Below are 26,227 nucleotides of genomic sequence, written 5' to 3'. Positions count from 1 at the left end.
AGAGGTGCCCTAGAGGTTTGGAGATTTGATACACCAACTATGAACCACAACATTCCTCTTTCAAGTCTGGCCAGGGACCATTGTCAAACGTAATTCTCCATATCTCATTCCCCTCATTTATTGTGATCTTTCTACTGTCTAATCAGAAAATTCTATCAGAAATGCAGCATTGAAAATTGGAATAGAAAACAATTTTGTGCAGTGTCCTGTGCCCTAATACATAATTTCTTTCATAAATCATGATATAAATAACAAAATAAAGCAAGGCCTTTGTATGTTATCCAAGCACATAGTCTACCTAATGCTGAGAGTGTTAGTTGTAAACATTTAAAATGTCAAAGTTTCAGGAATTACAATTAGAAAGTATTAATATTATAGCTTGATCTACATTGTGGCATCGATCCAATGGGATGAATTTCAGGCATCAAACAACTTTCTCAACCTACTGACAAGCGTGCGTGCAATCCTATAATAGGATCTTAAGCATGTAAATGCATTTTCAACGGACAACAATAATATCCAACAAGACTTCCCTCTTCATCCGGGGGCAGTGTAATGCCGTGGTGGCCTGTTGGTTTGAGCTGTTTGCTGTCATTATTTGAGTGGGTGAGAGCACAAAGCGGATGTGATAGGCCGTTTGATTGAGGTCAAATCTCTTTCACACTTCTCCAACGCCGATAGCACCCCATCATCCCGACCTCTCCACAGGCAGACTGGTGTCAGAAAGCTCAGGAGAGAGGTGTCAGGTCAGCATGTCAGCATCCCACAGCACAGAGCATAGAACAGAGAGATATAGAGAGGAGGAGGAGATGAGAGGGGATATGGAGTGGCTGTGACAGGTGAGCTAATGGCTTTGAGAAAGAAAGGGCACGGGGATGAAGGCACAGGCTGTGATCTCTTTATACAGCTTACAGAGGGACAACTTATTAAAATGAGGAACAGATACAGAGAGTAAATGAGTTGACCTAAAACCCCCGGGTCACTACCCCCCTGCATGTGCTTGTGTGTGTGATTGCTTCCACCCCCACACTGATTGACAGCCTCTGTCATTGTCTAATAATGCTTTGGGTATTTTTCCCAGGCACTGAAAAACTCTCCTTTCCACAGGCCCGAGCACTGGCTGTTACATGTCGGGGGAAGAAATGTGTCCAGAAATGTGGATCTTAAAATCTGCCAGATGAGATTGTTATAGTCTTTATACCTTTCCAAAAAAGTGACCATTTAAATACCAGAATCATTCAGCTCTCATGTGCTTTGTTTGACTTTCTTATCTTACACAGTCATTAGTGCATATTTACAAAACTGTATTTCAATGCATATTTCATCCCAGACGTATCTGCAATAACTGTATCCTGAGCTAGATTAGATTAAACCATTAACTTTCATGTGGGATCAAGGTTAAACCAATGTGATATTAATTCAACACAGAAATTTAAAAGTGTGTTCGAAGAATATTTATTTTAGAGCTATTTAAAAAGCCCCAGCACTTTAGTGAGTTCAAGCAGTGGAATAAGTACATTTACTTAAATACTATATTAAAGTACAACTTTGAAATATTTGTACTTTACTGCAGTATTTCCATACATCTCAGAATTGTACTATCATTCATAGTATTGTAGTATATAGTATTTACTCCACATTGGTTATGGTAACTAGTTACTTTTCAAATTTAACTTTTTACAAACAAAACATATGATGAGTCACATCACGTCTATGATCAGCAGGAATAATCAAATAATCAAATATTTAAAAGTATATATAAGTATATGCTTTTATTCTTTTCAATCCAGGACTTTTAGTTGTGATTGTGTATTTGTAAAGTATGGTGTTCCTTCTTTTACTTAAGGAAAAGACCTAAATAGTTTTTCACCATGATGCAGTGGCACTGTTAAAATCATGAGACTGAGCAGTAATTATAGATTACCATAAACACGAAGCTGCAATACTGATGTAGATGCAGTGATGGAAGGAAACAAAATACATTTACTCAAGTATGTCACTTAGTTCCATGCTACTCTTACTTATACTTTTACTCCAAAGGTAGATGCAAATATAGTAAAATAATAAAATAATTTTTACTAAATGTATTTGACATCTATACTTACAAGATACTTTACATGTTAGTATTTTACATAAATAATCATGATGGGTTCATAAAATACAGAACATTGTTACAGATTAAACTAAACTGTATATAAGGTAGGTGCAATTAGCTCCAGCTTAACAAACTACAACAGTAAAATGCTACATTCACAGGAATCTAATACTGTGATATTTAATACAATATCAGTCACTGTAGCCATTTCTCTGAAGAAGCACTTTTACATTGATACTTTTAATACACTTTCTTGAGTAAGATTACTTGGTGTTGATACTTTCACCTTAGTAAAAAGACCTGAATACTTCTCCCGTCAGTGTATGGATGCACATACACTGAGCAATCATGATTAAAATACCTTTTTCTTTCTGAGACATTTTGTCTCTTTTGATGCAAGAGTCACCCAGAGGTTACAACAGTCATGTCATCTAAAAAACCTTTGAAGAGCTTAGAAGCTCAACATAGACCTTAGAGAGAGGGAACACAAAATGGAACGATAATTGTATCATCTGCTCTAATGGCAGCTATTACAACAATAGCGATGGTGACCTGGAGGTATGGGGGCAGTGCGGAGGACAGGCCCTCTGCGGTGACCTCTGCTCGGGAAAGGGCAAGCTCGGGCAAGAGTCAGGGCGTCGGGGGCTCGCCACCTCGTCTGGCACTATGAACCCTCCATTCACCGGCTAACACAACAGCCAGGCATCGCTGTGACCCTGGGGGGTGTGACACTCAACCTTTGCCTTAACCTCCTGACCGCCGGTCACAGCTGCAGCTGACCGGCTCGGGCGGGTCAGGGCACAGGGTCGGCTGGAGGGGGGAGAGGGGGCAAAGATGATTGAGAGATGAGCGGGGAGAGAAGATGGAGGGAGAGGGTTAAAGGCGGAGAAACTGAGGTGTATGTAAGATGTAAAGAGTAAAAGATGGCTATGAGGAGAAGGTAAGAGATAAACTGGTGGGGTTTTAAAGGGTTGGTTCACTCAAATTATAAAAAAACAAACTATTTGAGTTTTTTATTTTTCTTATTTTTAGATTTGTCCATGTGTTAAGATATTGCTATACTTGCCATAAGGATAAGGCAGATGTTTCTAAAATCATCAAGGCCAACATTAATCCAGTGACTCCCAGTGTGGGGTCAGGACCTCACAGAATAAATCTGAGGGGTTTTGAGATTATTAACAAGATTGGAAATAAGGAAATAAACATTTTCTGCTGCAAAAATTGTTTGATTTTGTCAGACTTCACTCGAATGCTCACTTCTTTATTGTGACAGTGAATAGTTTTCTTCATAGTTCTTTGAATGAAACGATCTGAGTTGTACTGCATGTAACTGACATGCAACCTGTGACAAAGTGAAGGGCTCAAAAATAGACAAATCTATGTGCATGGCTAGATACCACCAGAGATAAGTGAGATTTTATTTTCTCAATTTGGGTGAAATGACCCTTTAATAGAAATGTAAAGAGTGAAAGGCAGAGAGAGAGAGAGAGAGAGAGAGAGAGAGAGAGACAGAGACAGACAGAGAGATGGAGAGAACTATGAAAGTGCAAAGAAGACAAACGGGCTGGCTGTACATTTTGTGTGCACATCAGCCATTGTTTGGGCCCCATCCCCCTTCTCAGAGCATTGTCACGACAGCACGGCCAGCGAGAGGCTTTATTGAGTCTGCTTGTGCGGGAAAAAGGACATGTGCATTGTCGAGGTCAGTCCCGAGGTCCTCAGTGGGATGAGTCCTTGAGTCAACCTCACGCATTCATGACTGCATGACAGCTGTTTCTTTGAAATAAGGAATTCGTTCTGATGCGTGAGTCCTGTTGGACAAGTTAAGATCTGGAATCCTGTTCGGTTTACTGGAAACTCACATACTGGAATTCATGGCGTTTTCCATGTTCTATTGGCCTACATACTCTAGATTTACTTCTCAAGAGCCAGAACGCCTGAACTGACTGCTGACTACTGGAGAATCACAGAGTCACAAAATAGTCTCTTCCCTCCTCCACTCCACGGCCTCCTCTGCCGTTTTTGGTGCTCCACTCTGGTTGTGGTGACTCTCCGTCATGGCCACCACTTTCTGCTCCAGCCGCCATACCTGCTCCCGATACTTCCTGCGAATCTGCCGATACGAGCTCAAGGCTTTACTGGAACAAAAGACACACCCCAGTTCAGTTCATCCACGTTTGCACGTGAGCTTCTGTTTGGATGATGATGAACAAAGACAACAGCCTATCAAATACTGTTCTAGAGCTATTTACCTGTGAGCTTGTGTGAGCCGTGCAATCTGCTCTCCATTGTCCCTCCTGTGCGAGGCGCTGTCTGAGAGAGCTGTGCTCAATGAGTCATGGACTAAAGCTAATCTCTTCTTCAGGGCTTGTTCCCTGAAAACAAACATATGATCAGATGAAACAGAAAGGAGAATATACTGTCAAGATATTCTTTTTGCTTGAGGCACTGAAGATATTTCCTCACAGAAATCCTATAAAAATCTATGTAAAGAATCATGAACGCTGTAATGGAGGTGTGTCATTGACCTCAGACAAATGTGATGAGGACTGTTTACAGCAGTGCTTTATTTAGGAGCATTAACAACTCAAGGTCAGGTGAGAAAATGGACTGAAGAACTAGAAGCTCTTTATGTCCAAAGTCTGCATCTCTGCTGATATCGTTCCTAAGCAACAGATCAAACCCAGCGGTGTCTACTGAAACCACGCAACAGACGCCTTAAGGATTCATTTTACACTGACTACATTCATTATATATGATATATGTTTTAAATCTTAATCAGATATTACCAGGTGACATTACATTCATCTGGGGGTGGTTCAAGTAATGTTTATCTAATCGTTATTTCTATCTTCATAACGGTCAAATTCTGTATTTTCCCTCTTAGATGATTTTACTGATGATTTATTTTACTGTCACCCTCTCCCATTTCCATACTGCATTGTAATTCTATACACTATATACTGCATAGTAATAGTCACAGTATACTACTTTAGCAGTTAGTACACAAAAAAAATCAAAACCAACTCAACCATTTTACACAAATAGGAAAAATACAATATGTGTCACATTGGACTTCAGTCAACTGTGAATACAAACTTCACAAAGAGAAAGCAGACTCCTTTTTTTTTGTCTCACAACCTCTGCATGGACAGTTTACCTGCACATCAACTGTATTTAGAGTCCTCGGTTTGGGACATACAGAATTCCTCACCTTTGCAGGACGGCCTGGAGCTCTTTCAGAATGGGCCTGGTTCGAGGTCCGGCAATGTCCCCATCACCACCCAGTTTAGCTGTGGTCTCACAGAGCCTCTGAAATATAACATTCATTTAGGATTATCTTTAAAGCTAAAAAAGCCCCTTTTACTCAATTCTCTTACTATTAGAAAACATGGTGGGTCCAAACCTTTTCAGCCTGTGACCATCTAAAGTGAAGCAGGTCAACAGTTCAACCGAATAATGATTTTTCCTCCCTCATAGACATTTTTAGAAGCATGAAGACATAAACATATCTAATATTTACAGAAAAAAAAATCAACTTTCCTTTGGTAGAATTTTTTTTTTGAGGGGAAGGAACATTATTGTTTATTTATTATAAGCCGAGTGGGATGATTTTGGCTAAAATAGTTAACAGGATAAAGTAGAGATCAGATCTGATCATGTGTATCTATAAAACGTGGGTTCTTTTAAACCACAAAGAAGAAAAGAAGTCAGTTTTAGAGTGAGATTCTAATCCTTGAGGCATTTTTATGCACATCGAGATAGTCTAACATGTGGAGTCTGAAGTCATAGAGAGCTACACATAAAGCCGTGTTAACCTCAAGCTGTTCAGTTCTCCATCATTTGACAAAGATAAAGGTGTGTGGTGCGGCAGAAATCTGTGCTGCAGCGACAGGACAGCCCAGCAGAAGACCTTGTGGAACCAAAATATCCTTCTTGGCCTGGAGGGATTCTGCTTTGGTAGATGTATGATTTCCCATGTGGGACACCCAGATTTGAATCGGGTCTGTCACAGTAGACCAAAGTCCTGCTCCCTCTTGCTCATTTCACCTTGACTTTATATTATTGGAAAATTAAAAAGAAAGAAAAAAAAAAAGCCTATGTTGCTGATGTAAGAGTCTGTCCTACCTGTTGTTCAGTCTTACGATCCTCCTCCAGCTCCTCTCTGAGACTTTCAGGGATGAAAACTCCAGCTGCTTCCTGGGCCTTCTGGGCCATTAAACTCCACTCCAGACACCTCAGGTCTTTCTCTTTCAGGCGGATCAGAGCTCGCAGATCTGACATCTCCTCCTGAACCAAAACAGTTAAACCATAAACCATAGTATATAAAGACTTAATAAAATCATAGAGGGGGAATGTTTAAATTAATATTATAAGCACAAGTTGCAGAAATTTCATCATGACAGGTTTTACCATCACTAATAGATGATATAATTTGGATTTAATATCGCTGCCATGAATCACCAAAGTAAAAAAAAAAAAGAGTTGCTTGCAGTGAGCATCATGGGCTGCCTTTTTACAGACCACACAATAAATGTAAGATAATATGAATATGTAATTAATGTACTGATAGGTTAGTGTACACTTTCAAGAAGTGCAGTTCAGGTACAATGCAAGGCAAAGTACAACTGGAACCTTAAAAATACGCTAGCTCCAGGGGAGGTCGGGTGTTAAAGGGTTGGATATAATGAGGAAATATATGTTTGTCAATCCCGGTCTTAAAATCAATGCTCAGGATGAATTAAACTGATAATTAAGGGTCACTCAGTTCATGCCTTACTGGCCCTCACTGACCTCTAAGATCTTCCAGCAGTGTCTCTAACACTTCTCTGTATGTACACGCCAAATAATGTGCGCCAAACATTTTCTTGCATGTCTTTGCAGCAAACTTTGGGCTGATATTTTAATTTTTTTTTTTCTTCATTTTCTGGCAGAATTTCCACTTTTCCCATAAATCTAAACAAAGGCCATGAACGCAAAGCCCCTACCCTGACAGAAATGAGTTCGTAGAAGAGGGAAGCCTTCTCTTTCTTCACATCAGGAGGTTTGACGTTATCTTTAACCACATGTCCCCCTCGTGACCCAGCTGGGTGACCGGTTTCAGGGCTCAGTTTGCTCTCCACTCCTGGGCTTGGTTTCGGGAGGCAAATGGCTGCCCGGTCCCTCTTCAGACGCTCAATTTGTTGACGGAGAGCAGCCTCTCGATTCACCAGCTCAGGTGTCCTGTGGGGTTATAGGTAGTGAATGGCTAGCCATAAATCTGGTCCAGGAAATGTCCACATTTCAAATGCAAAACTACACTGAGTCATCTCTAATAGCTATTGAAAAATCTAGCCAATATCATGTTGATCTTTGGTGGAGGGAAAGAATGATATGTGCAATGTTTGCAAACTTTTAATCTTTCTATCTGTAATTTAAGTCCGTCAGTCTGATCTATAGTCATCAGCGAGACATAATTTCCTTTCTGCCCATTCCTATGATGTTGCTTGTTAGTGTAACAGTAATTTAAAGCATCACCTCTGCCCTGTGTAACTCCGTGTTTCCGTCTCCTCTGTGACCCCTGCTGTTGAGAAGGAGGTGGACAGCTCTTCAGTTCCCATGTTCCTGAGCTGAGATGATGGACTGTCGGGCTGCTGCCTGTCACCGACAGCCTCTGATGGGAGAACAAAACTGTGAGTCCGACAGTGTGTTTGTGTGTGTGTGTGTGTGTATCTGTGTGAATGACATGCATACCTATTATATATGCAAGTGTCTGAGTGCACTGGGTTGTAGGCAGTATTAAAAAAGTGGTATTCAAACACCTGCTGGGTCTGTCTGCAGAGGAATGCTTTGCTGCCTCTTGCTCTCATAAAGTGACAGTAGCTCGCTGTAGGCCTCCTCACACTCCTCACTGTCAATCACAACCACACAAGATGAGAAGAACCCGAATTAACGCTGTTAGAATGCTGACCCATGCACATCTATTATTTGGACACACGTCAAACAACATTGTAACACTGACAAAGAATATACATATACGTGCAGACAGGCCTTTGTAGTGGTGTGACAGGTGTGTTTTATGTGCGTACCAGTATTTGAGAGCCAACTGCAGGGCAGAGCAGTCGGACTCAAGTCTGTTTAGTGTGATAGTGATCTGCTCCGACTCTCCCTTCCTTCGCTCCAGAGCTGCAGTCAGACGTTCATTTCTAGCCTTCAGCCTCTCGATGTACCTGGGTTGATGGGAGGGAGGATGAGGGGTTTAAGAGCAAGTATTTTGTTTCACAAATCAGTTTAATTATACAAATAATAAAGCTGCTGTGGAGGAGGAAACACTTTTACTGTATTGGTTGAGTGAAGCCTCAGCCAGTCACTAGTTTCTGGCTATTTGGATATTCAGTGTAATTATTCCAGTCAAATAAGTGTCAAAGTTGAATAGGTCACTGCTCAAAATGTAAACAAAAAACATAAATAAAAAAAATAAATTACAATTATTTTTTCATGATATGAATCTTGGATGGTCACTAACTGGACTAAATAACTTACAGTTCCCATGCACTGTAATTACTTCTGACTTATTTACAAAGTGAAATACCAGACAAAGGTCAATAAATTTAAATCAAGTCTTCCTCCACAGTATGCCGGAGCTGATTTTTTCTCACTTTGAAACGTCCCAGGCTGCTCCTCAGACTCACCTGTTCAGTCGTTCTGTCTCGGACTCCAGGCTGATGGGGCTGGGACAAGGACTGCCAGAGTTAACAGAGCCCAGTGGAGAGCCGCCTCCCCCAGCAGACAGAGGTGTCGGACCTCTGGCTGTTCTTCTGTGGAGTAAAGGAGAACCAGGAAAGGGAGGAGAGGCCAAGTCTGGACTAAGAGGCCCAGCAGTGGGACGGTAGGAAGGAGAGCGACTGCCTGACCTCCAGGCCTTATGGAGACCAGCCAGCTGAAAGACAAGAGGAAAGGGTACTACATTTATTATTGTCTGAACACACAGAATCAACCACATTATTGTTTATTTCAAACATCGCTATGACTGAAAACTCCAAGCCAGAGGTGGGTCAAACTGAATTATATTATAAGATCTAGTCTTTGGCTTCATAAATTGTACTCATTGTCATCATCTTATTGGCATTTTTATATTTTGCCTTCAACCATTCATAAAAAATAACTGATGGAGGAATAACTCCCACCTTGTTCTTCTCCTCCTCCATCTGGCTGATTGTGTTTTGTGCTCTCTCCAGCTCCTCCTGGTGACTGTGAGAGGTGCTTCTGAGAGCAGAGTCATGTTTCTCCAGATCCACGGTGTCCCTCTGATACTGGTCCTTTGGCAGGGCTGATGGGCACGATATCCCAAACTCTTTTTCCATCTCCTCCAACATCTGCAACCAGTGAGCCAACATTACTAAAGGGGCTGATGGGAATCTAGAGAGAGCCTGTAACATTTTTCTGTTCAACTGAGACAGCAATGCCTAATCTCTTTATGACATTTTTGGACATTTTTTTTTTTTATCAGAGAAAAGCTAAAACTAAAAGATTGTGTAGATCAAGTTGGTTTCGAAATATCTGTCAGTAAATTTGACCTAACATTAGTCTTTTTGTCTAATGTGCAGAGGTAATAACAAAAATTCAAACGCGTCATTGAACCATGATGAACTTGCTGCTGCATTAACACCTCAGCTGCTTTAACCCAGCTCTCCTGCGCTGCTCTCAGATGCTCTTCGTGCTTGTCCTGGTCAGAAGCTGTGATGGGAGCGGCCCAGGTCCTTCTACAGCTGATGGAGTCCTCCACTGATGATAAAACCTCCTGCAGCTTTGTCCACACTACACCACTGCCCCCTAGAGGATGTAAAGTAGAGGTCCAGTCAATCATAGACGAAGTGAGAGACAGTTATGTATTTTATGTGCAGGAATAGCATCTTTCTTTTAATAGGAAAATATAAAAGTTGCTTTCACCATTCCAATCTCACTGTGTTTTTCCTCAAGATAACTCGCAGTATTTTACAGACTTAGACCGAATATTTAAAATAATGCATCAGCTGTTCTTTTGGACATTGTTTCTTGTCTTGCCTGCTGGGAGGAAAGATCACCTATATACAGTACAGCTGCACAGGATCAAAGGATTAGGTCTACTGAGCGAAGACAAAGTAACACAGTGCTGGTGCCAACCTCGGTCAATCAGTGCAGGTTTAGATGTGGCAGCAGAGACAACATGTCTCTCTGGGCTGCTTCTGACCAGTCTGTGAGACAAAAGGTCAGGAACCAAAGGCCTGCATGGTCCTGGTGGTCTCAGGTCCCCTGGTTCACTGCAGAGGAAGAGTAGAGAACATTTCTGCCATTAATACCTCTGTGATCATGTGGAGACATGCTATAAATTATAGAAGAATATACAATAATCATGGTCCCACAAACATTTGAATTCAGAGTCAAGCCAAGCACATTATTTCAGACTTAATTTATGGACGTAATTAGTACTAAAGTTAAATACATCGCTGCTGTTACATGTCTCATCACACACGTCATTAATGTTACCTCGGTGCCTTTAATGACCCCATCTTCTTGTTCAGTTCAGCGATGATGCTGAGTAGTGTGCCCACCTCCGCCTCACACTGAGCCAATTCTGCTGGTGAAGGCTCGAGGTTTGCTGTGGAGTCGGAGCCCTCAGGGTCAAAGGTCATATGGTCAATCACCTCCCTGTCACACCCTGACCCAGTATCCAGGCTGTCACATCTGACCAGGCTGGAATCCTGCAGAAGCATGGGGAGGTGTGTGGATAATTTAGATTGTAAGGCAATAAAATCATCATCACTTTTTTGCACAGTTCTACTCATACTGCCAAATACATACGGAATAATCATTCACTGACGAGTGGCTCATGTTTAATAATCCCTCAGTATGTATCCACATTAAAAATCTGTTATGGTCTTGATCCAGACATTGTTGCTGTATTGTTTAGTCGCTATTGTTTTGAGCAGCGGAAAAGGAGGAAGTTAAAACATCCTGAGATCCAACTTCCTGCTTAGCAAATATTTTTGGACCAGACCATCTTTTGTTTTGCACAAAGACGGTAGGTTAAATGCCTAAAAACCATGAAATTAGAACAAAATATCTCTATTTTATACTGCCATAAACTATGTATAATGCCTAGAAATATTCCAAAATGGCAATTGAGTATCTCAACTTCACTTGAGTATTTGAACGTAGGGAGGATAATATCAGTAAAATCATTCATCAAAAATTCTGATACTTATTGACACTGGTCAGAAAATGTACAACTTTGATACAAAGTGCTATAATTCTGTAAACAGTAGTCATTATTTTGTAGATTATGTCGGACAGTCTGCATCTGTATAAGGCATTTCACATTGTGATACATTTGATCTTCATTACAATCTCAGACTTTGTCAAGTATACCAGTGCTCCAGGTCATGCAACACCCCTTATGTTAAGTGACATATTTTCAAGGTAAACACAGGGACTCTTCATCACAACTTACCTCCATACTTCTTGATCTTGATGCCTGCAGCAGTGATTGAGTTCCTGATGTGATGTTCACTGCCTACAATTAAACATTTGATAAAATGAGGAGGTGTTTTCTTCTATTCTGCTAGTTTGATCTGCTGTAATTATATTTTCCAATAGTCAGTCAGTCGCTGCGACAGTCTGCTTTCTGCATGTCTGCCTGTTTACTGGGATGAATGAAGTAAGTGGAAAACACTTAGACAGTCATCCCCACCCATTCCGTCACGTTGTGTCCTTTCCTGTTTTGTCCACAGTTAACTTCCATGCTTTTTTAGTAGACAATGACCAGTGTGTGAACTCTGCATATCCAGAGCTGCTCTCAAAACGCCTCACTACGTTTTGCGTTTTCCTGCTGACAAATAAACAGACGCGAGTGAGAACATAAACACAAATGTGGTAGTAATAAGAGAAGATGAAACGGAAGTTTACTAACCCCATAAACTTCATTACCCACATTGCCATTCGACTTCGCAGTTCCGGATTGAATCACTTCCGGATAGGAAGCTGTACGTTCAAAACAGATGTAAGCTAATCGTTGATATATTTTTGCACTTCCAATGAGTTTTACCTTAATTAAATCCTAGACGCGTCTTACTTGTTATTCACGTAAGTCAGATTCTTCATTTAAACCCAACGCACCTCATGCTTAACAATTTGTCTGATTTAGCGTAATTTACAGTAAAGCTAACCAATGCTAACAGCTAAGACGCTACTGCTCTGTCACCAAACATCACCTTGCTCCACCAGCTTTTTCTGCACAAAATGTTTGTTACTCCTTTGGGCTGACTGTCAGGCTTTCCAGACGCAGTTTTCAACCAATACTACATTCTACAAAGTTTGAGTTTTGTTTCTTCAGTTTCCTACACACTCCACTGTGTGCTCAGACAAACAGAATCGCACCTGTATTGTGTAGCACTGCTTTTATGTTTTGTGAACTGGGATGTTTTTGAAAGTATGATTATTAGATTGGAGCAGACTGGGTGGGCTGGGGTAATTCGTGCAGCTTTCTTACGCTCATTGCAGGATAAGGACAAGTAGTGTGATTCAATTAAAAAAAAAAAAAAAAAAACTCTTTAGATATTTTTAGTATTAAAAAACAGTTGAATTGTAATTTTAACTGTTGTTGATCATTTTTGAGAGGTAGGTAGAAAGACCACTTGGTGCCAGCCAATGTTAAATGTTAATGTTAATGTAAAGGATATTCTGTCTAAAAAGTTTCTCTGCATGGCCAAACTAACACTTCATCTCCACATCCTTAGTAACCTCTGTATCCATGGAGACACCAGAGCCTGGTCCAGCAGACGGCGAGGAGCGTCTGGTGGAGCTGCGACCACGGACACGCTCCAACCCTGAAGGTGCTGAGGACCGTCGTAGCAGCACGGGCAGCCTGGGAGGCAGCAGTAACCCAAACATATCTCAGCCTGCTGTGGGCAGTCGTGTGGAGGGGGAGGGCGAAGCTTCAACCAGCGACAGTCCTCCGAGTTCCACCACCACCACTGTCTCAACAGCTGCTGCTCAGACTGTAGTTCCAGCTGCAACTGCAGTGGCGGCTGCAGCCAGTGCTTCAGTGCCTCTATCTACTGCAGCTGCTGCAGCCAAAGAGAGGCCAAAGCCTACGCAGCAGCAGCCCCCACTGGCAACCTCTGTCCCTCCACCAGCAGAGTACCAGCTCCGAGTTCCCCGTGTCAACTGCCCAGAGAAAGTGGTAGGCCTACATTACAGTTCTGATTTATGAGCTTCCACATTAAAATCAAAGCTTCTTTTCAGCATAAGGTTTCTTTTATCTGATGTTGTCTTCATTGTTACAGATTATCTGCTTAGACCTTTCCGAAGAGATGTCTTTGCCAAAGTTAGAATCTTTTAATGGGTAAGCTACAGTAAAGTGAATCAATATTTCCCAGTCGTAGTGTTTCATGTTTGTCACCTCTGCCTGATTTGATTATCTTTCTATTTAGGTCTAAAACAAATGCCCTGAACATTTCTCAGAAGATGATTGAGATGTTTGTCAGAACTAAACACAAGATTGACAAACGGCATGAGTTTGCCCTGGTTGTAGTCAATGATGATGCCCTATGGGTGAGTCTGGTAGTTTTTATATTATTATATTACATAGAGTGCCTACGTGGTGTATCGATGCAACATGTCTCTTTTTTATACTATCTTCTCTTTCCTCTTCTTATGTATATGTGTATGTCTGTCAGCTGTCGGGCTTCACGTCTGACCCCCGGGAGCTGTGCAGCTGTCTGTATGATCTGGAGACCAACGTGTGCGAGTCCTTCAGTATCCTTTCATTTAAAACAAATTCTAAAACAATGAAAATAAGTTTCATGCCATGAAGCGATACATAGGATATTAAAGGAATTCTAGTTCTTAAATTGTAGCCTTAACTTTCTTTTGTAGACCTGGAGGATCTTCTTAATGTAATGTAAGTAGATTCTGACTACAATCCTTTATGGTCTCATAAAACACATGAAAAGTTACTTAGCTGAGGGTCATCCCATCGTCTCTTGTCTTCCTAGTCGCCAGAAGATTGAGCTACCGTTGATGGAGAACGTTCAGACCATCCCACCTCCTTATGTGGTGCGGACCGTGCTCATCTACAGCCGACATGCAGGACAGCTTCAGTTCAACCCTTCTGAGGCTGTTAGTGTAAGTACAACACTGCTGCGATATCCCCTTTTCCTTTCTGTCCTTCATACCCAGCATCAGTGCTATATACCATTAGTCTTTTCAATATGCAGTATCTTCCAGTATCTTGTTGGCTGCTTTGAGCTAACCTTAATTTGAAGTGAAAGTCTTGCTTGTTCTTGTGTCCTGCTGCAGAAAATGCTACAGTCTCCATATTTTTTCTTTGATGTGGTCTACCTACACAACGGGGTGGAGGAGCAGGGGGATGAGACGAGCTGGAGGGTGAGTGGAGCAGCTGATGAAGTGGGTTTTGGTTGCATACAGTAGTTATATGACAAAATGCTGTGTTAGATTACTCAAGCAGTACTATAACTCCTCAGTTGCACATCTGTTCTCAGTACTAATTTGTGACTTGCCTGTTGGAGATATCTTCCTGCACTGTATTTAAGTGCTTCTGTCCATCCAGCATGAAGAGTGGAGTTAAAGCTTTTTTTAAATTAATTTTTTTTTTTTTACATGAAAATATCCCTTGGTGCTTCATTGTAACTATCAATGCTTCTCTGACACTCGCTGAATTTAAATTTTCTGTGTCTGTGCTAGGACAACTATACCTCTTTCTGCAACCTGGACTCAAAGGGCGTTTGCTATCGCTTCGAGGTTTCCCTGAGTGGACCCGCTCTCGAGCTGCACAACTGCATGGCCAAACTTCTGGCTCACCCTTTACAGAGACCTTTCCAGAGTCATGCTTCTTACAGCCTGCTGGAGGGGGAGGACCCCCAGGACATTGAGGCAACAGTCTAAACTTTGACGCACTCACAAAGCATTGCTTCTCTGTGAAATTTACACACTGTAGTTTGTCAGATAGGGGGCTGGGGTTTTTTCCAAGTACACTTTATTACTTAAGAGTTTTTTCCATTTCCTGCTAGAGAGCAATAATTCCTAAAAATGTTTAGGAAAACTAGGCGTAGTTATAAAGGTATTTCTGCAGGTTTCTATTAACACTATCATTGTGTTTCAGTAAAACAATGAATGAGTCATTCACTGTTCTAAACTGCGGAAGTAATACAATGATCCAGTTGTGAGCAGTAAGTCTTAAAGGAGGAAATCAAACAAACTACAGTACACATGACAGTTTTCCATAGCAGGCCTTTTGGGACATTCAAGTAATGAACTGTAATATGATGTACTGTATCATGGAAGTTACAACTTCTGTAATGTTTCTTTCCCCTTTGGTAATTTCCACCTTTGTTGCCTATTTTAATGTATTTTTTTATTTTATAAGGGGTTGTTTTTAATCATTTGTTCATTTGTCACTCTTGTATGTTACACAGACAATGGAAGAATGTACAGTAATATAGATGTGGCCTCATTTGATTTAAAACTTTTCTTGACAATGATCTCTGTGGCGTTGAAGCTTTGATTGTGAAAAAGGCCCTTGTACGGCCGGTCTAGCTGCACTTGAAACGCATTGTATAGATAAGCTTTTCGAAGCTGTTTCTGGGTATTAAAAAGATATGTTTAATCATATTTGTCATTGTTCATATATGTACTGAATTTTGTGCTTTCTACTGTTTTGTCAGGAGATGGCAGCAGATTCCCTCGTGAGATGAAGCCAACTCTGAATTCAAAGGCTTTGTCAAAGTGCTACTGAGGTCTGTGAGAGTAGGGGGCAGTTTCATATATATGTATAAACTATATTTAATATTCTAAATTTTGATCAGACTTTGATCAGTTTTGAACTGATCTTGCTAAACTTTTTTAAGTTTAAGTGTAAGTGTTCGTAATCACTGTCACTCAAATTTCTAAATCTACAGGCCTGTATGACAGCACGATTAAGCACCTACTGTGGAAAATCTTATCTCTTATCCACCTACAGCATGAATATTACTTCAATGTTAGATATATATTTTCCTGTCACCCTAAAGGTGTCTGGACTTGAGAGGTTTTTTTATCTTAGTCTGCAACCATTAGGTTTCCTGTTTTTGTTCAGAAATTGATCCAGCGTCTGTCCTGACTCCTGACAGAGTGACAGAAGATGAATGACTAACATACCTTCATAAAGTAGTTTTTTTCCGGAGAGGACAGGTTGTCAGGGGGACAATGAGGAGCAGGAAAACCCTGGGCTCAGAGGACCTTTCCCCTTTCACACCCTTCCCCAGCAGAGTTGACTGTTCCTCACGTCATCACCGCAGATAACAGCGTGCGGGGGGGGGGGGGGCAGTCCGTCTGTACTGCAAGGAGGATTTGTTATTCCCTCATCCCTGAAGAATGACAGGTCCCTATTGTTTTCATTCTTTCACTCCTCCACCGCCATGACTCCTTTCCGTGCTTGTTGAAACAGGATATGGTGGAATTTTTTTTTTTTTTCGGGTTGTTTTTTTTTTTCAGCTTTTACTCCTTATATGGTTTACATTGTTCATCCCCCACCAGGGAAATATGATCATTCTGTGTCAATCTGTTGGAACTATATTTAAACGTGGCACCGATGGGTGATCTTTCCTGGTTTCCTGTATGTCATGTGCAGACAGTATTGGAAAATAACTAGGGACATCCAGTACTGTACTTAACAATTTTGCGATACTTGTACTTTACTTTAGTATTTACATTACTTTTGACGCTACTTTATACTTCTATTCCATCACATTTCATAGGTCAATATTGTACTTTTTATTCCACTGTACTTACCTGGCAGTTATGGTAACTTTTCAGATTTTACTTTTAAAATATGATTATAAATAATTTATTTTCACTGTATGCCCAACACCCCGAGACCAACCAGTACTCTCACTTATAATGTGAGCACATTATAAACTAAAATTAAGTCTGAAAACTAGATTTTGACACAATGCCAATTCACAAGCCATAAAGATAAGATAATTATATTAGGTGAAGGTAATAGGCTTTTTTAAATGTGAAATTCCCTCTTTTTGTTACTTTGCCTCTTCAACAGCTCAGCATGAATACACTACCTGTGGAAACACAAAGGACTATCCCTCAAGAAGATATCCAGTTAATTTGACTAACTCAGATTACTCATATCGGTTTTATATAAAGTTTTGAATACATTTTCACACAGAACGTGGACTGTAGATTTTTGTTGCCCATCACTTACATTGGGAGCACATTAGGGAGGGATCTCTTAATGGCCAATATGAACATGAGAAATAATAACAGCAAAACTTGTTTGAGTGTACATATAGGCACCTGACAAGACAGACTTGAAAAAATGTGACTGTCTCCTTTAATCTGCTCTTATGTGGACTTTATGGGAACGACTAAGAAGAGTACTCATGAGTCAGACCGTGACCTAACATTCTTTTAGTATTGAGCCAAGGACCCATACTCAAAACAAGACTTAGTATCAGTATTATTGGTACTTTGGTACCTAGTGTATATTGGTACCTAGTGCACATATGCTGAAAATTGACTATTCTGAAGTAGACATTTTTGACTTCTGATTCTGGCTTTTTCAATGAGAGAGAGAGGGAGTAATTATAATTATAATTGTTATTATAATTTTGATTTTTAATTTGGTTATCAAACTTTTTTTGTGGAAAAACCATACCAGAAAAAAAATTACTGTTCCAAGCAGAGTATTTTTATATGTCTAAAAAACATGACCGGAGGGCATCTTTAAACTTTATTTTAATCTTCCCATGACGGGAATAATTTTTCATTCCAAACAGTTGGAAAATTTTTTAGAGATTTGGGCTGTGCTGCAGCATGAGGCTGTAACTGTGACAGAGGTCGATGAGGGAGAACAGGGGAGGGAGGGGTAAGGGAGGGGAGGGGAGGCGAGGTGAGGGCTGGGCCAGGATGGACCGGAAGTGTGCCTCCAGCAGCATTTATAAACATGGCCCCTTTACACACCTAAGGGTCATTGTTTACATCCATCCTTACGTGCCATTCCTACACCCTGACAGTGTAGCAGAGCTGCAGCAGACAGAGAAATAAACATCTCACTATTAAGCTTCCTCCTTTTTCTGCCTGTCGGTGTTCATCTTGAAGACTCAGCACCTGTTCTGCAGGGAAGATCGCATCAGAGGGGGAAACTTTGTGGATTTTTGCAACCAAATAATTCTTGTTTAGATCTTCCAAAAACCAGCTGCCACCATTTCACCTCCAACAAGCATGTACAGCTCCAGCTATTCCCGGGCCAAGTTTGGCCTGGAGGCAAGGGAGCCCCTGCACAAGTCAAAGGGAAAGAGCTGTGGTTACTACATGAGGATCGTCTTCTTCTTTTCCTCTCTGATCCAGTCTCTCATCATCGTCAGTCTGGTGCTCTTCCTCATCTATGGACAGCCAGAGAAATCTGCAGAGGAGAAGAGGGTAGAGGTCAGTGGTTTCTTCTTGCTCAGAAAATCTGTAAAGACAAGATCCCCCTGTAAAATAATTGTAGTTGAGTTTGTTAGACATTAGAGGCCCCTCACTTGACACAGAAAAATCTTAAAATGACATTGACTTCTAAGTGAAGTAACAATAATCAAAACATAATTTGTAGAGGAACAGATCTTTAAGAGACTGAATTAAGCTTCAAAAATGAGATGGACTTATATGCAGCAGCTTTTGATCAAGTTCATCATCACTAGTTTGTTGATTGTCTGACACGATATGTTTTTTTTTATTGCCATATTACCATTTCATTTCACAGCATTATGTCAACGTGTTCAGAGCTATAAAATACAGTCACAGTGATGAGTTATCTGAATGTTATTCTGAAGGATCTGGAGCTGAGTTTCAACAGGCTGAGTGAGAACAACATCCAGCTGAGGAAGGAGAAAGGCGAGCTGGGAGCTCAGCTGGAAGCTCGCACAGCTGAGAAGGCTGCTCTGGAGAAAGAGATGGAGAAGCTGAAGACCGATGCCAACAGCACAGAATATCAGCTAAAAATGAAATTGGTAAGTAGATGATTAATATGGAAAAGACATCAAAAGATAAGGAAAGTGAACAGCGTGTTTCTGCTAAGACGTACTGAGAAGCAGGTCGTTTTGTAAAGCTGTCAAGTAGTTTTTAACAGCTTTTAATCAGCTGAGAAATGTTTCTGCAAGAGCAAATCAAGGTTAAAAGGTAATGTTTTCATAATGTGCAAACTATTCAACATGACTATTTCCTTATTTCCTTAGGCATTGTTGTACTTTTCCTTGGTAATGAAATATAAGCCACAAACCATGAATCACCCTGTGATCTTTTTTCATTTACAGTCAAACTGTGAGAGAATGAGTGCAACAACACTGAGCATGATGCGTCGTCCTACCCCTCCCATCCAGGCCCCTCCTTTGCTCACTACCAGCAGTATGTTCTCCAATACCATACTTTTTGGTAGATTTAGTGTGATGCTCTAATACTCTGCTCTTTAAACACTGTGATAGATTACTCCAACAGTGATTAATGCATGTGTAAATTCAAATTAAAGTAGATGTGCTTAAGAAAAGAATCTGTTCTGCTTTCTAATAAGAGTTTATAAGTTGTTATTAATGGTTGACAAATTATATACTAATGCTTTATAAATCAGTTATATGACATTAATAAACCTTTGGGTCACAGGTTTCTGAATAATCTCTCTGGCTTTTATTTAACAGATGGTTTAGTTGATAGTCTGTTAACCTTTATTAATGACTTATTAAACTATATAAAACAATTATAACTACAGACTTGTTAGAAAGCGAGAAACTAACATATTGCTCACAATCTGGCAACCCTAAAGTTATTCTTATTAATCTCTAATAACTGATCTATAAGGCATTACAAAATTATTTCTTAACAATTAATAATGCCATTAGTACTTTTGAACCCTCTGTAAAGGGTGACTTATTAGAAAGTGGTAGCGGAAAATTAATAAAAGTATATGTGTCAATCTAACTGAAATCTGAACTCTCCAGGTGAATTAAAAACAATGCAGAGCCTCAACGCTCAGCAGAAAGCTATGATAAATCTCATTGAGGCAAACTTCACCCAGATGGTTCAGTACCTGAGCCAGGAGAGAGACAATGCCCTCAAAGACCGAGACACACACCACCAGGATGCCATCACCCTGCGCAGGGAGAACACAATGCAGAAAGAGCAGCTCACCAGCTACACCAGGTACAGCTCCGTCTGTCTGTCTGCTCACTGTCTGTTACTGAAAATATCAACATTAATTCAAGTTTTTGTTTCATTTTTTTTTTTTTTTTTTTTTTTTTTTTTTTTTTTTTTTTGCCAGGAAGTGCAAAGAAGACTTTGCCCAGTCTTTGAACGGGATCACAGCGGTGACCAGGGATTTCCTGAACCGTATCAACAACCTGTTCCCTCACCAGCTGACCTTTCACCTCACCTGTGACAGCCAGCAGGAACAAATGGAAAAGATTAGAAACAGCTGCACAAACCTGTCCAGAGACGTGGAGAATAAGTTCCAGTTGTATCTCGACAACGTTGGCAACAAGGTGAGTGCGTGTCTTGTGATATAAATAGGTGTGTGACTCACTCTTTGTTAATAACTCATAAAAATGTTAAACATAATATTTGTGAGAGGTCACAAGACAAAAAGGTTGGGAAGCAGTGGCTTAGTCTTTACAATACATTATAAGCTCTAAATATGGTTTTAGGTAAAACTGTCGGATAAATGGAGCAGAGTTTAAATATTTTTCTCTAAAATGTAGTTGAGTAGAAATATAAAGTGGCATAAAATGGTGACACTCAAATAAAGTACCTTAGTAGCTGTATTTTACAGTACTTGTGTAAATGCGGCTACCACACCTATTTAGATGGGTTTTTAATATTCAGACTTAATACTTCTTTCTAGCTAACCCTCCTTTAAGTTTTCCTTTTCTCCTTGAAGTTGATGGAATATTCCAAAGGTTTGGAACAAATTGAATGGGAAACCAGTTTCTCAAGGGAGGAAGTCTATCCGCTGCATCATTCGTGATAAATCTAGCTAAAGAGACAGACATCCTCTGAGGCGAACTCAGGGTCAAAGCAGAGGTAAAGTCTGTGGCTCTGCTGATACAGCAGCACTGTGCAGGACAACAAAAACACATGCCCTCAGCAAGTACCTTTTTTACTGCTTAAAGCAATATTTCATTTGGATACACACTCACAAAAGGGTCAAGAATCATTATTTGCTTTCCTGCCTGAATGTGTCTTCACTGTGGCTGTCCACACTTACTGTCACATTTAATCATACATGAACAGAAATAAGTCATATATCATGCTGCTGCTGATTTTTTTTCTGGATTTATCATTTAATCGTCAATAATAAAGGTCAATAATGAAATATCAAATTTTCATTGTCATCATTTTTTCTAACGAATGATCCAAAACCACTAATTTTACAGAGACATACATTTTATATGCAGATATAAAACACAGAAAAACAGCAAATCCCCATCTTGGAGAAGCTGGAACCAGAGGATATATAGCATTTTTTTTTCTTGAACAGAAAAAGACATCTGTTCAAAATGAGGATTTGTGGATGGGAATTTTACTGCCTTACAGATCACCATAGATATACACCATGTTATTGAGCCAGAAACCCCGAGAGCTACTGTACCACCATGTCACCTGAGGAGCATAGTTACTGAGGCATTTATAGATGAGTTTAATATTAGGAAATTTTAGGGAAATTATCAAATCCTAATATATTAAGTTCCTTACTGCATTGGTGAAATTTTACTGTCTGTATTTTAATTCTATGATATTGACTCGTCTTAAGATGCTGATGTGATCAAGAAGTAACACAATAACTTAAATGTGAAAAGATCATGAAAGTCATAAAACGATTTGTAGGCAGAACATGGTAAACAGTCTCAAACGACTCTAAATGTATCGATGGTGAGTTTGCTTTTGCAACCTTTCTCTCCATTTTAACATGTTTCTCAAACATTTTAGTTGGGAATCGACAGTAACTTAAAGCCAAGACATTTTACTTCTGAAACCTGTTCTGACTTGAGCCGAGCCTTGGAAGAAAAGCAAAGTGACACAAGTTTTTAAACAACGCATTAAAACTTACAAAACCTCTTGATTATGTGACATTCCACTGCTTCAGCTCCATATTCAGTAAAACAACATCAGCTTCCATCAGTGGCCGAGGCTGCTGACAGTTGATATAGAGCAACATTGGTCCCTCGGGGAGACGTTCAGTGTAAATTCATTCTTACATTAGCTGTACAGCATGTACTCCAGCACGACACTGAGGAAACTGAACATTAACAAACACTCACATTGTCAACTTACGGATAGAAATAGATACAAGGTAAACAAAAACAGGTACAATTATGCAAAGGCACCATCTGGAAACACATTTGGTTCAGCAGAACACGACTCATTCTTCAACCACAGGCCATTATCTCGCTCTTTTTGCATACAGGCCTGCCCCTTTCAAGTGTCTATGAAAGCAAGTTTTAATCATTAAAAGGGAATATATGGCAAATCAGATTAGACGTTTATCACACTTATTAAAAAATATTTATGTATTTTCTTCCTCCAGGTGGCAGAGATCCAAGCCATGTCCAGTCGTCTAGAGGTGCAGAACTCACACCTGACGTCCGACCTGCAGCAGTGTGAACAAAATCGCAGTGAAACGGTCGCTGAGGCCGCCAGGCAGCTCCAGCTCAAGCAAAAGACTCATGATGACCAGGTAGATAACATTTGAGTAAGGATGTACAGTATGTGCATTTGTACATGTGTGGCTGGCAAGTGGGAACACATCCATGGAACAAGCTAATTTACTTGGTTATAAAACTATGACTGGCAACTGGCATTGTAAAATGTACTGTATATGATAACCTACTCCTGTTTTATCTGTTTTAACAAGAGCCTTAATTATACAGTAGCATATAAGGGACGACATTGTTTTCCACTTAAAATAACACATGAATATTTTGTCCAGGTGGAAAAATTACTGATGGAGCAGAACCGGTTGAGAGAACAGAAGAAGCTGCAGGACGACAGTTTGGCCCTGAGAGAGAGAGAACTTAAGATCCTCCAGCAGATGCTCCCTGCTCAGCCTAATTTTAAGGTAAAATAAACACAGAGAATAGAGTCCCAGTCATTTGCTCTGCAGACATATGAAAGGGAATGAGGGAAAGGAGATGCCCACAAATGCTTTCAAACCTTTGTTCGCTTGAGACATTTTTGTGCTCATGTAAAGCATTAATTAAAGAGTTGGTTAAAATTTCCACTTGTATAATCTTAAGGTCATTATGTCCTCAAAGTAATATCTTGTGTTTGACTTTTTGAGGGTGCCCTTTAAATAAGATTTACTCCACTGATTATATGGACGTCAGTGCAGAGGTAAGGTGATGTGTGTGGACTTAGCAGAAAAGAGGAATCTGAGGGCTGCAGGAGCAGGAAGAATGGACAGGCAAGATAACAAAAGGAAACCATTTTTTAAGGAGTCATAGGTTCACAAAACACCCCACTTCAAACTCCCCAGATACGTAGTGTACGATGTAGGTGTCCAAGCACTGTCACAAAAAGCTGTACAAATATGGTCACTGTTTGAGGTGTTAAATAATACTGAAATGATCTTGTTTTGCAGTCTGGTGTTCCTAAAGCTTCCGGCCTCCAGGCCGCCCCACAGCAGGGCAGAGGGACTGTGGCTAACTGGCCTTTTGTTGGAGCACAGGGCATCAGCAAAACTCTGAAGGTAAACTTTAAATAGAGACCCACCTGATCACTATTGAGCAGGAGATTTAATTTACAAATGATTACTTAGCAGAGAATACTCAAACATCCATCTGTTATTTGGTGATCTTCATGATGAAACTTTGCTGAAACAAGACAGAGTGTGCAGCCATGCCAGCAGCTCTCTACCGCAGTGTTTTGTGCTAAAATGCTCATGTCATTATACTAACATGCCAATGTTAGGCAGGTATGACAGTGACCATATTCACCATCTTAGTTTAGCATTTTAACATGCTAACATTTGCCAATTAGCGCAACACAAAGTACAGCTGAGGCTGATGGGTGCGTCATTAGGGGTTTTGTTGTGCACCGTTGGGCAAATGAAAATATTGTAACTATTTGAAATTTAATCTGCAAACTGCATCAACTTTAATCCAGAACTCAAATGTTAAAACATTGCTATATCACCTCATTGCTGCCATTAATTATAATTGTTAATGTTTTGTCTTTCAGGTGAGATGAAATGAAGCAGCAGAGTAAGAACTGGTGGCACTAGTGGTGCACCACAGTGATCGACATTGGCCTTTAAAGACTTTTTAAAAGACATGTATATATTTCTGATGCAACACATTTCAAACTCAACCTGTAAATACTTGTGATTGCATATTAATGATATAGGTATTGTTGTTGGTTTGTGCATGCTTTGTTTAGCTCTACTTGGCACTGAAGATTCATTTGCGTTTTACTCACTTTGAGTTTGAGTTTAAATATTTACTGTGAAAAGCTTTTGTATCTTTATACTCAGGTAAATGTAAAAATTTCCATGACACTGGTGTAAATATTTTCTCTTGTGTGTCACTCATGGTAGTTTGTGTTATTAAGAAAACCAACATGGGAAAATCTTTTTATTACCATGCAATTAAAATTAAATGAACCAAAAAAAGAAACCCAGTGCCGGTCTCTTGTGTCTTCCTGGCATTAAATATACAACAAAGACTCAGACAGGAGTTTGGGCAGCAGCTGCTAACGTGTCTGCTATAAACAGAATACTCTTAAAATAGCTGCATTTATGTTTCCTAGTGATTCACACGTTTGAATTTCTACCATGGCCCGGATGACAATACACACATCCACCAAGTCATAAACACATCATCACAGCCATAAGCAATCTTAAACAATGTACAGTATATCAAAAATAAGAAGCAGGAAATTTGGTATGAATTAGAAATTGAAATTGTTTAGTTTTTATGACTAACGCAACAAAGAATAGTTTCGATTGTGCGCTTATTAATTGCCACTTTTATGGAGCATTTTACAAGCCCAGGAGCTGTTATATGAACTGCTCTCAAGCTTTACTACTTCCTTTTCCTTTTTAAGCACAAGGCGATGAGCAAATACAGTACTGTAGCTGCAGACGGCTGGTGTTTAAATGTGTTCACCTTGTATCCATAAAATTAACTCCTTTTTTTGTGATAATAGTGTATTCTGTATGAAGACAGAAATGAAAATGTAAAATAAAATTTAAAAAAATGCTGTAATGATTGCAGAAGATAGTATCATTACAGCTTCTTATTTGTATATAATTTACTTTATAAAGCGATATTGAAAGTGCCACTTACATCATTAAAGTGTGAATTTATGTTACCTGCTTTATAATTTACTGTAGTACAATCATTCATGTAAAATATGACATATAAAAAGCCATTCAGTTGAAATTAGCTTACATCGATGTTTTATGTCAATAATACTTTAATTATCACTTATCACTGCTTTTTATTTATAAGTCAAAATATTTAAAAAAAAATGCCTGTCACCTACTCACTCATTTCATTTTTATTCCTACACTGGGTGTTTCAACTTCTTTATTTTTTCATACTGTATCTGAATCATAAATTATCTTCACCATAAATTTAACTGTTTAAATTTGAAAGTATAATTTATTACACTGTGCCAAAAACTAGATTACTCTGGATTTTGCAGATACATCAAATATTCATTTTTTAATTTGCCACCGTCATCTGAAGAAAAACAGATAACTGTTCATGTTCATCATACATTTGCATTGTCTGAAATAATTAGCAAAAGTAATATTTCAGCTATTCTTTATTGATATGATCATAATCATGCATTTCTTACTCCTATCAAAGTTTATAATTCCTGAGAACACTCGACTTCACTTCCAATTTCACAATTATGACGAGCGTGAGCCGGACACAGAAAAATTACACTCTCTTTTAGACAAAACAAATATTTGAGATGCCTTCAATGTTGCATAAGAAAACACATAGGATAAACTCCCAGGCTGACTGTACTGATGGATGTGAGTGTTACAGGTGAGTCAGTCTGCCTCCTGTCCTCAGGAAATCCTTTGTTTAAAAAGTGTTTTTGGTCTCATGTACAGTATAGACC

General features: G+C 39.7%; 3 protein-coding genes across 6 annotated transcripts; 2 read left to right on the top strand and 1 right to left on the bottom strand.

Moving 5' to 3' along the window:
• Positions 1-1,492: 1,492 nt before the first annotated feature.
• On the bottom strand, positions 1,493-11,743 carry mcc (mutated in colorectal cancers). The gene is made up of 14 exons (XM_022738467.1): positions 11,565-11,743; positions 10,601-10,815; positions 10,238-10,374; positions 9,744-9,907; positions 9,262-9,450; positions 8,767-9,014; positions 8,164-8,304; positions 7,897-7,985; positions 7,613-7,748; positions 7,084-7,318; positions 6,224-6,385; positions 5,310-5,407; positions 4,348-4,470; positions 1,493-4,233 (listed from the first exon to the last, which is right to left on the bottom strand). The coding sequence occupies exons 1-14, from the start codon at positions 11,568-11,570 to the stop codon at positions 4,068-4,070; spliced, it is 2,109 nt and encodes a 702-aa protein (XP_022594188.1). The 5' UTR covers positions 11,571-11,743; the 3' UTR covers positions 1,493-4,067.
• Positions 11,103-15,745, top strand: babam1 (BRISC and BRCA1 A complex member 1). 3 transcript variants are annotated; one of them, XM_022738495.1, is made up of 9 exons: positions 11,103-11,135; positions 12,850-13,295; positions 13,399-13,457; positions 13,546-13,666; positions 13,792-13,870; positions 13,991-14,015; positions 14,110-14,239; positions 14,414-14,500; positions 14,819-15,745. In XM_022738495.1, the coding sequence occupies exons 2-9, from the start codon at positions 12,864-12,866 to the stop codon at positions 15,017-15,019; spliced, it is 1,134 nt and encodes a 377-aa protein (XP_022594216.1). In that variant the 5' UTR covers positions 11,103-11,135; positions 12,850-12,863; the 3' UTR covers positions 15,020-15,745. The 3 variants fall into 3 exon arrangements, with proteins under 3 accessions (XP_022594216.1, XP_022594208.1, XP_022594199.1); XM_022738487.1 differs by lacking the exon at positions 11,103-11,135 and adding an exon at positions 12,078-12,113; XM_022738478.1 differs by lacking the exon at positions 11,103-11,135 and adding an exon at positions 12,086-12,196.
• A 2,360-nt stretch (positions 15,746-18,105) lies between these two features.
• Positions 18,106-25,303, top strand: LOC111226335 (plasmalemma vesicle-associated protein-like). 2 transcript variants are annotated; one of them, XM_022751463.1, is made up of 9 exons: positions 18,106-18,553; positions 18,940-19,116; positions 19,420-19,510; positions 20,098-20,299; positions 20,418-20,637; positions 22,680-22,829; positions 23,082-23,210; positions 23,733-23,840; positions 24,332-25,303. In XM_022751463.1, the coding sequence occupies exons 1-9, from the start codon at positions 18,350-18,352 to the stop codon at positions 24,338-24,340; spliced, it is 1,290 nt and encodes a 429-aa protein (XP_022607184.1). In that variant the 5' UTR covers positions 18,106-18,349; the 3' UTR covers positions 24,341-25,303. The 2 variants fall into 2 exon arrangements, with proteins under 2 accessions (XP_022607184.1, XP_022607265.1); XM_022751544.1 differs by lacking the exons at positions 23,733-23,840; positions 24,332-25,303 and having other exon boundaries at positions 23,082-23,219.
• Positions 25,304-26,227: the final 924 nt, after the last annotated feature.

The sequence above is a fragment of the Seriola dumerili genome, unplaced genomic scaffold, assembly GCF_002260705.1.
Source record: "Seriola dumerili isolate Sdu_G_001 unplaced genomic scaffold, Sdu_1.0 BDQW01000002.1, whole genome shotgun sequence".
NCBI lineage: Eukaryota > Metazoa > Chordata > Actinopteri > Carangiformes > Carangidae > Seriola > Seriola dumerili.
The sequence above is the reverse complement of the archived record's forward strand: the minus strand, read 5'-3'. Positions and strand labels throughout refer to the sequence as shown.

What these genes read in the sequence shown, in the direction of transcription:
- mcc (XM_022738467.1), bottom strand. An exon ending in CGGAGTTACACAGGGCAGAG is followed by an intron (nt 7,319 to 7,612) that starts GTGATGCTTTAA and finishes ATAACCCCACAG; the next exon opens with GACACCTGAGCTGGTGAATC. An exon ending in CGGCTCACACAAGCTCACAG is followed by an intron (nt 4,234 to 4,347) that starts GTAAATAGCTCT and finishes CTTTTGTTCCAG; the next exon opens with TAAAGCCTTGAGCTCGTATC.
- babam1 (XM_022738495.1), top strand. Translation starts at nt 12,864, where the DNA reads ATGGAGACACCAGAGCCTGGTCCAGCAGACGGCGAGGAGCGTCTGGTG. An exon ending in CAACGTGTGCGAGTCCTTCA is followed by an intron (nt 13,871 to 13,990) that starts GTATCCTTTCAT and finishes TTTCTTTTGTAG; the next exon opens with ACCTGGAGGATCTTCTTAAT. An exon ending in ACCCTTCTGAGGCTGTTAGT is followed by an intron (nt 14,240 to 14,413) that starts GTAAGTACAACA and finishes GTCCTGCTGCAG; the next exon opens with AAAATGCTACAGTCTCCATA.
- LOC111226335 (XM_022751463.1), top strand. Translation starts at nt 18,350, where the DNA reads ATGTACAGCTCCAGCTATTCCCGGGCCAAGTTTGGCCTGGAGGCAAGG. An exon ending in CAGAGGAGAAGAGGGTAGAG is followed by an intron (nt 18,554 to 18,939) that starts GTCAGTGGTTTC and finishes GTTATTCTGAAG; the next exon opens with GATCTGGAGCTGAGTTTCAA. An exon ending in AAAAGACTCATGATGACCAG is followed by an intron (nt 22,830 to 23,081) that starts GTAGATAACATT and finishes TATTTTGTCCAG; the next exon opens with GTGGAAAAATTACTGATGGA.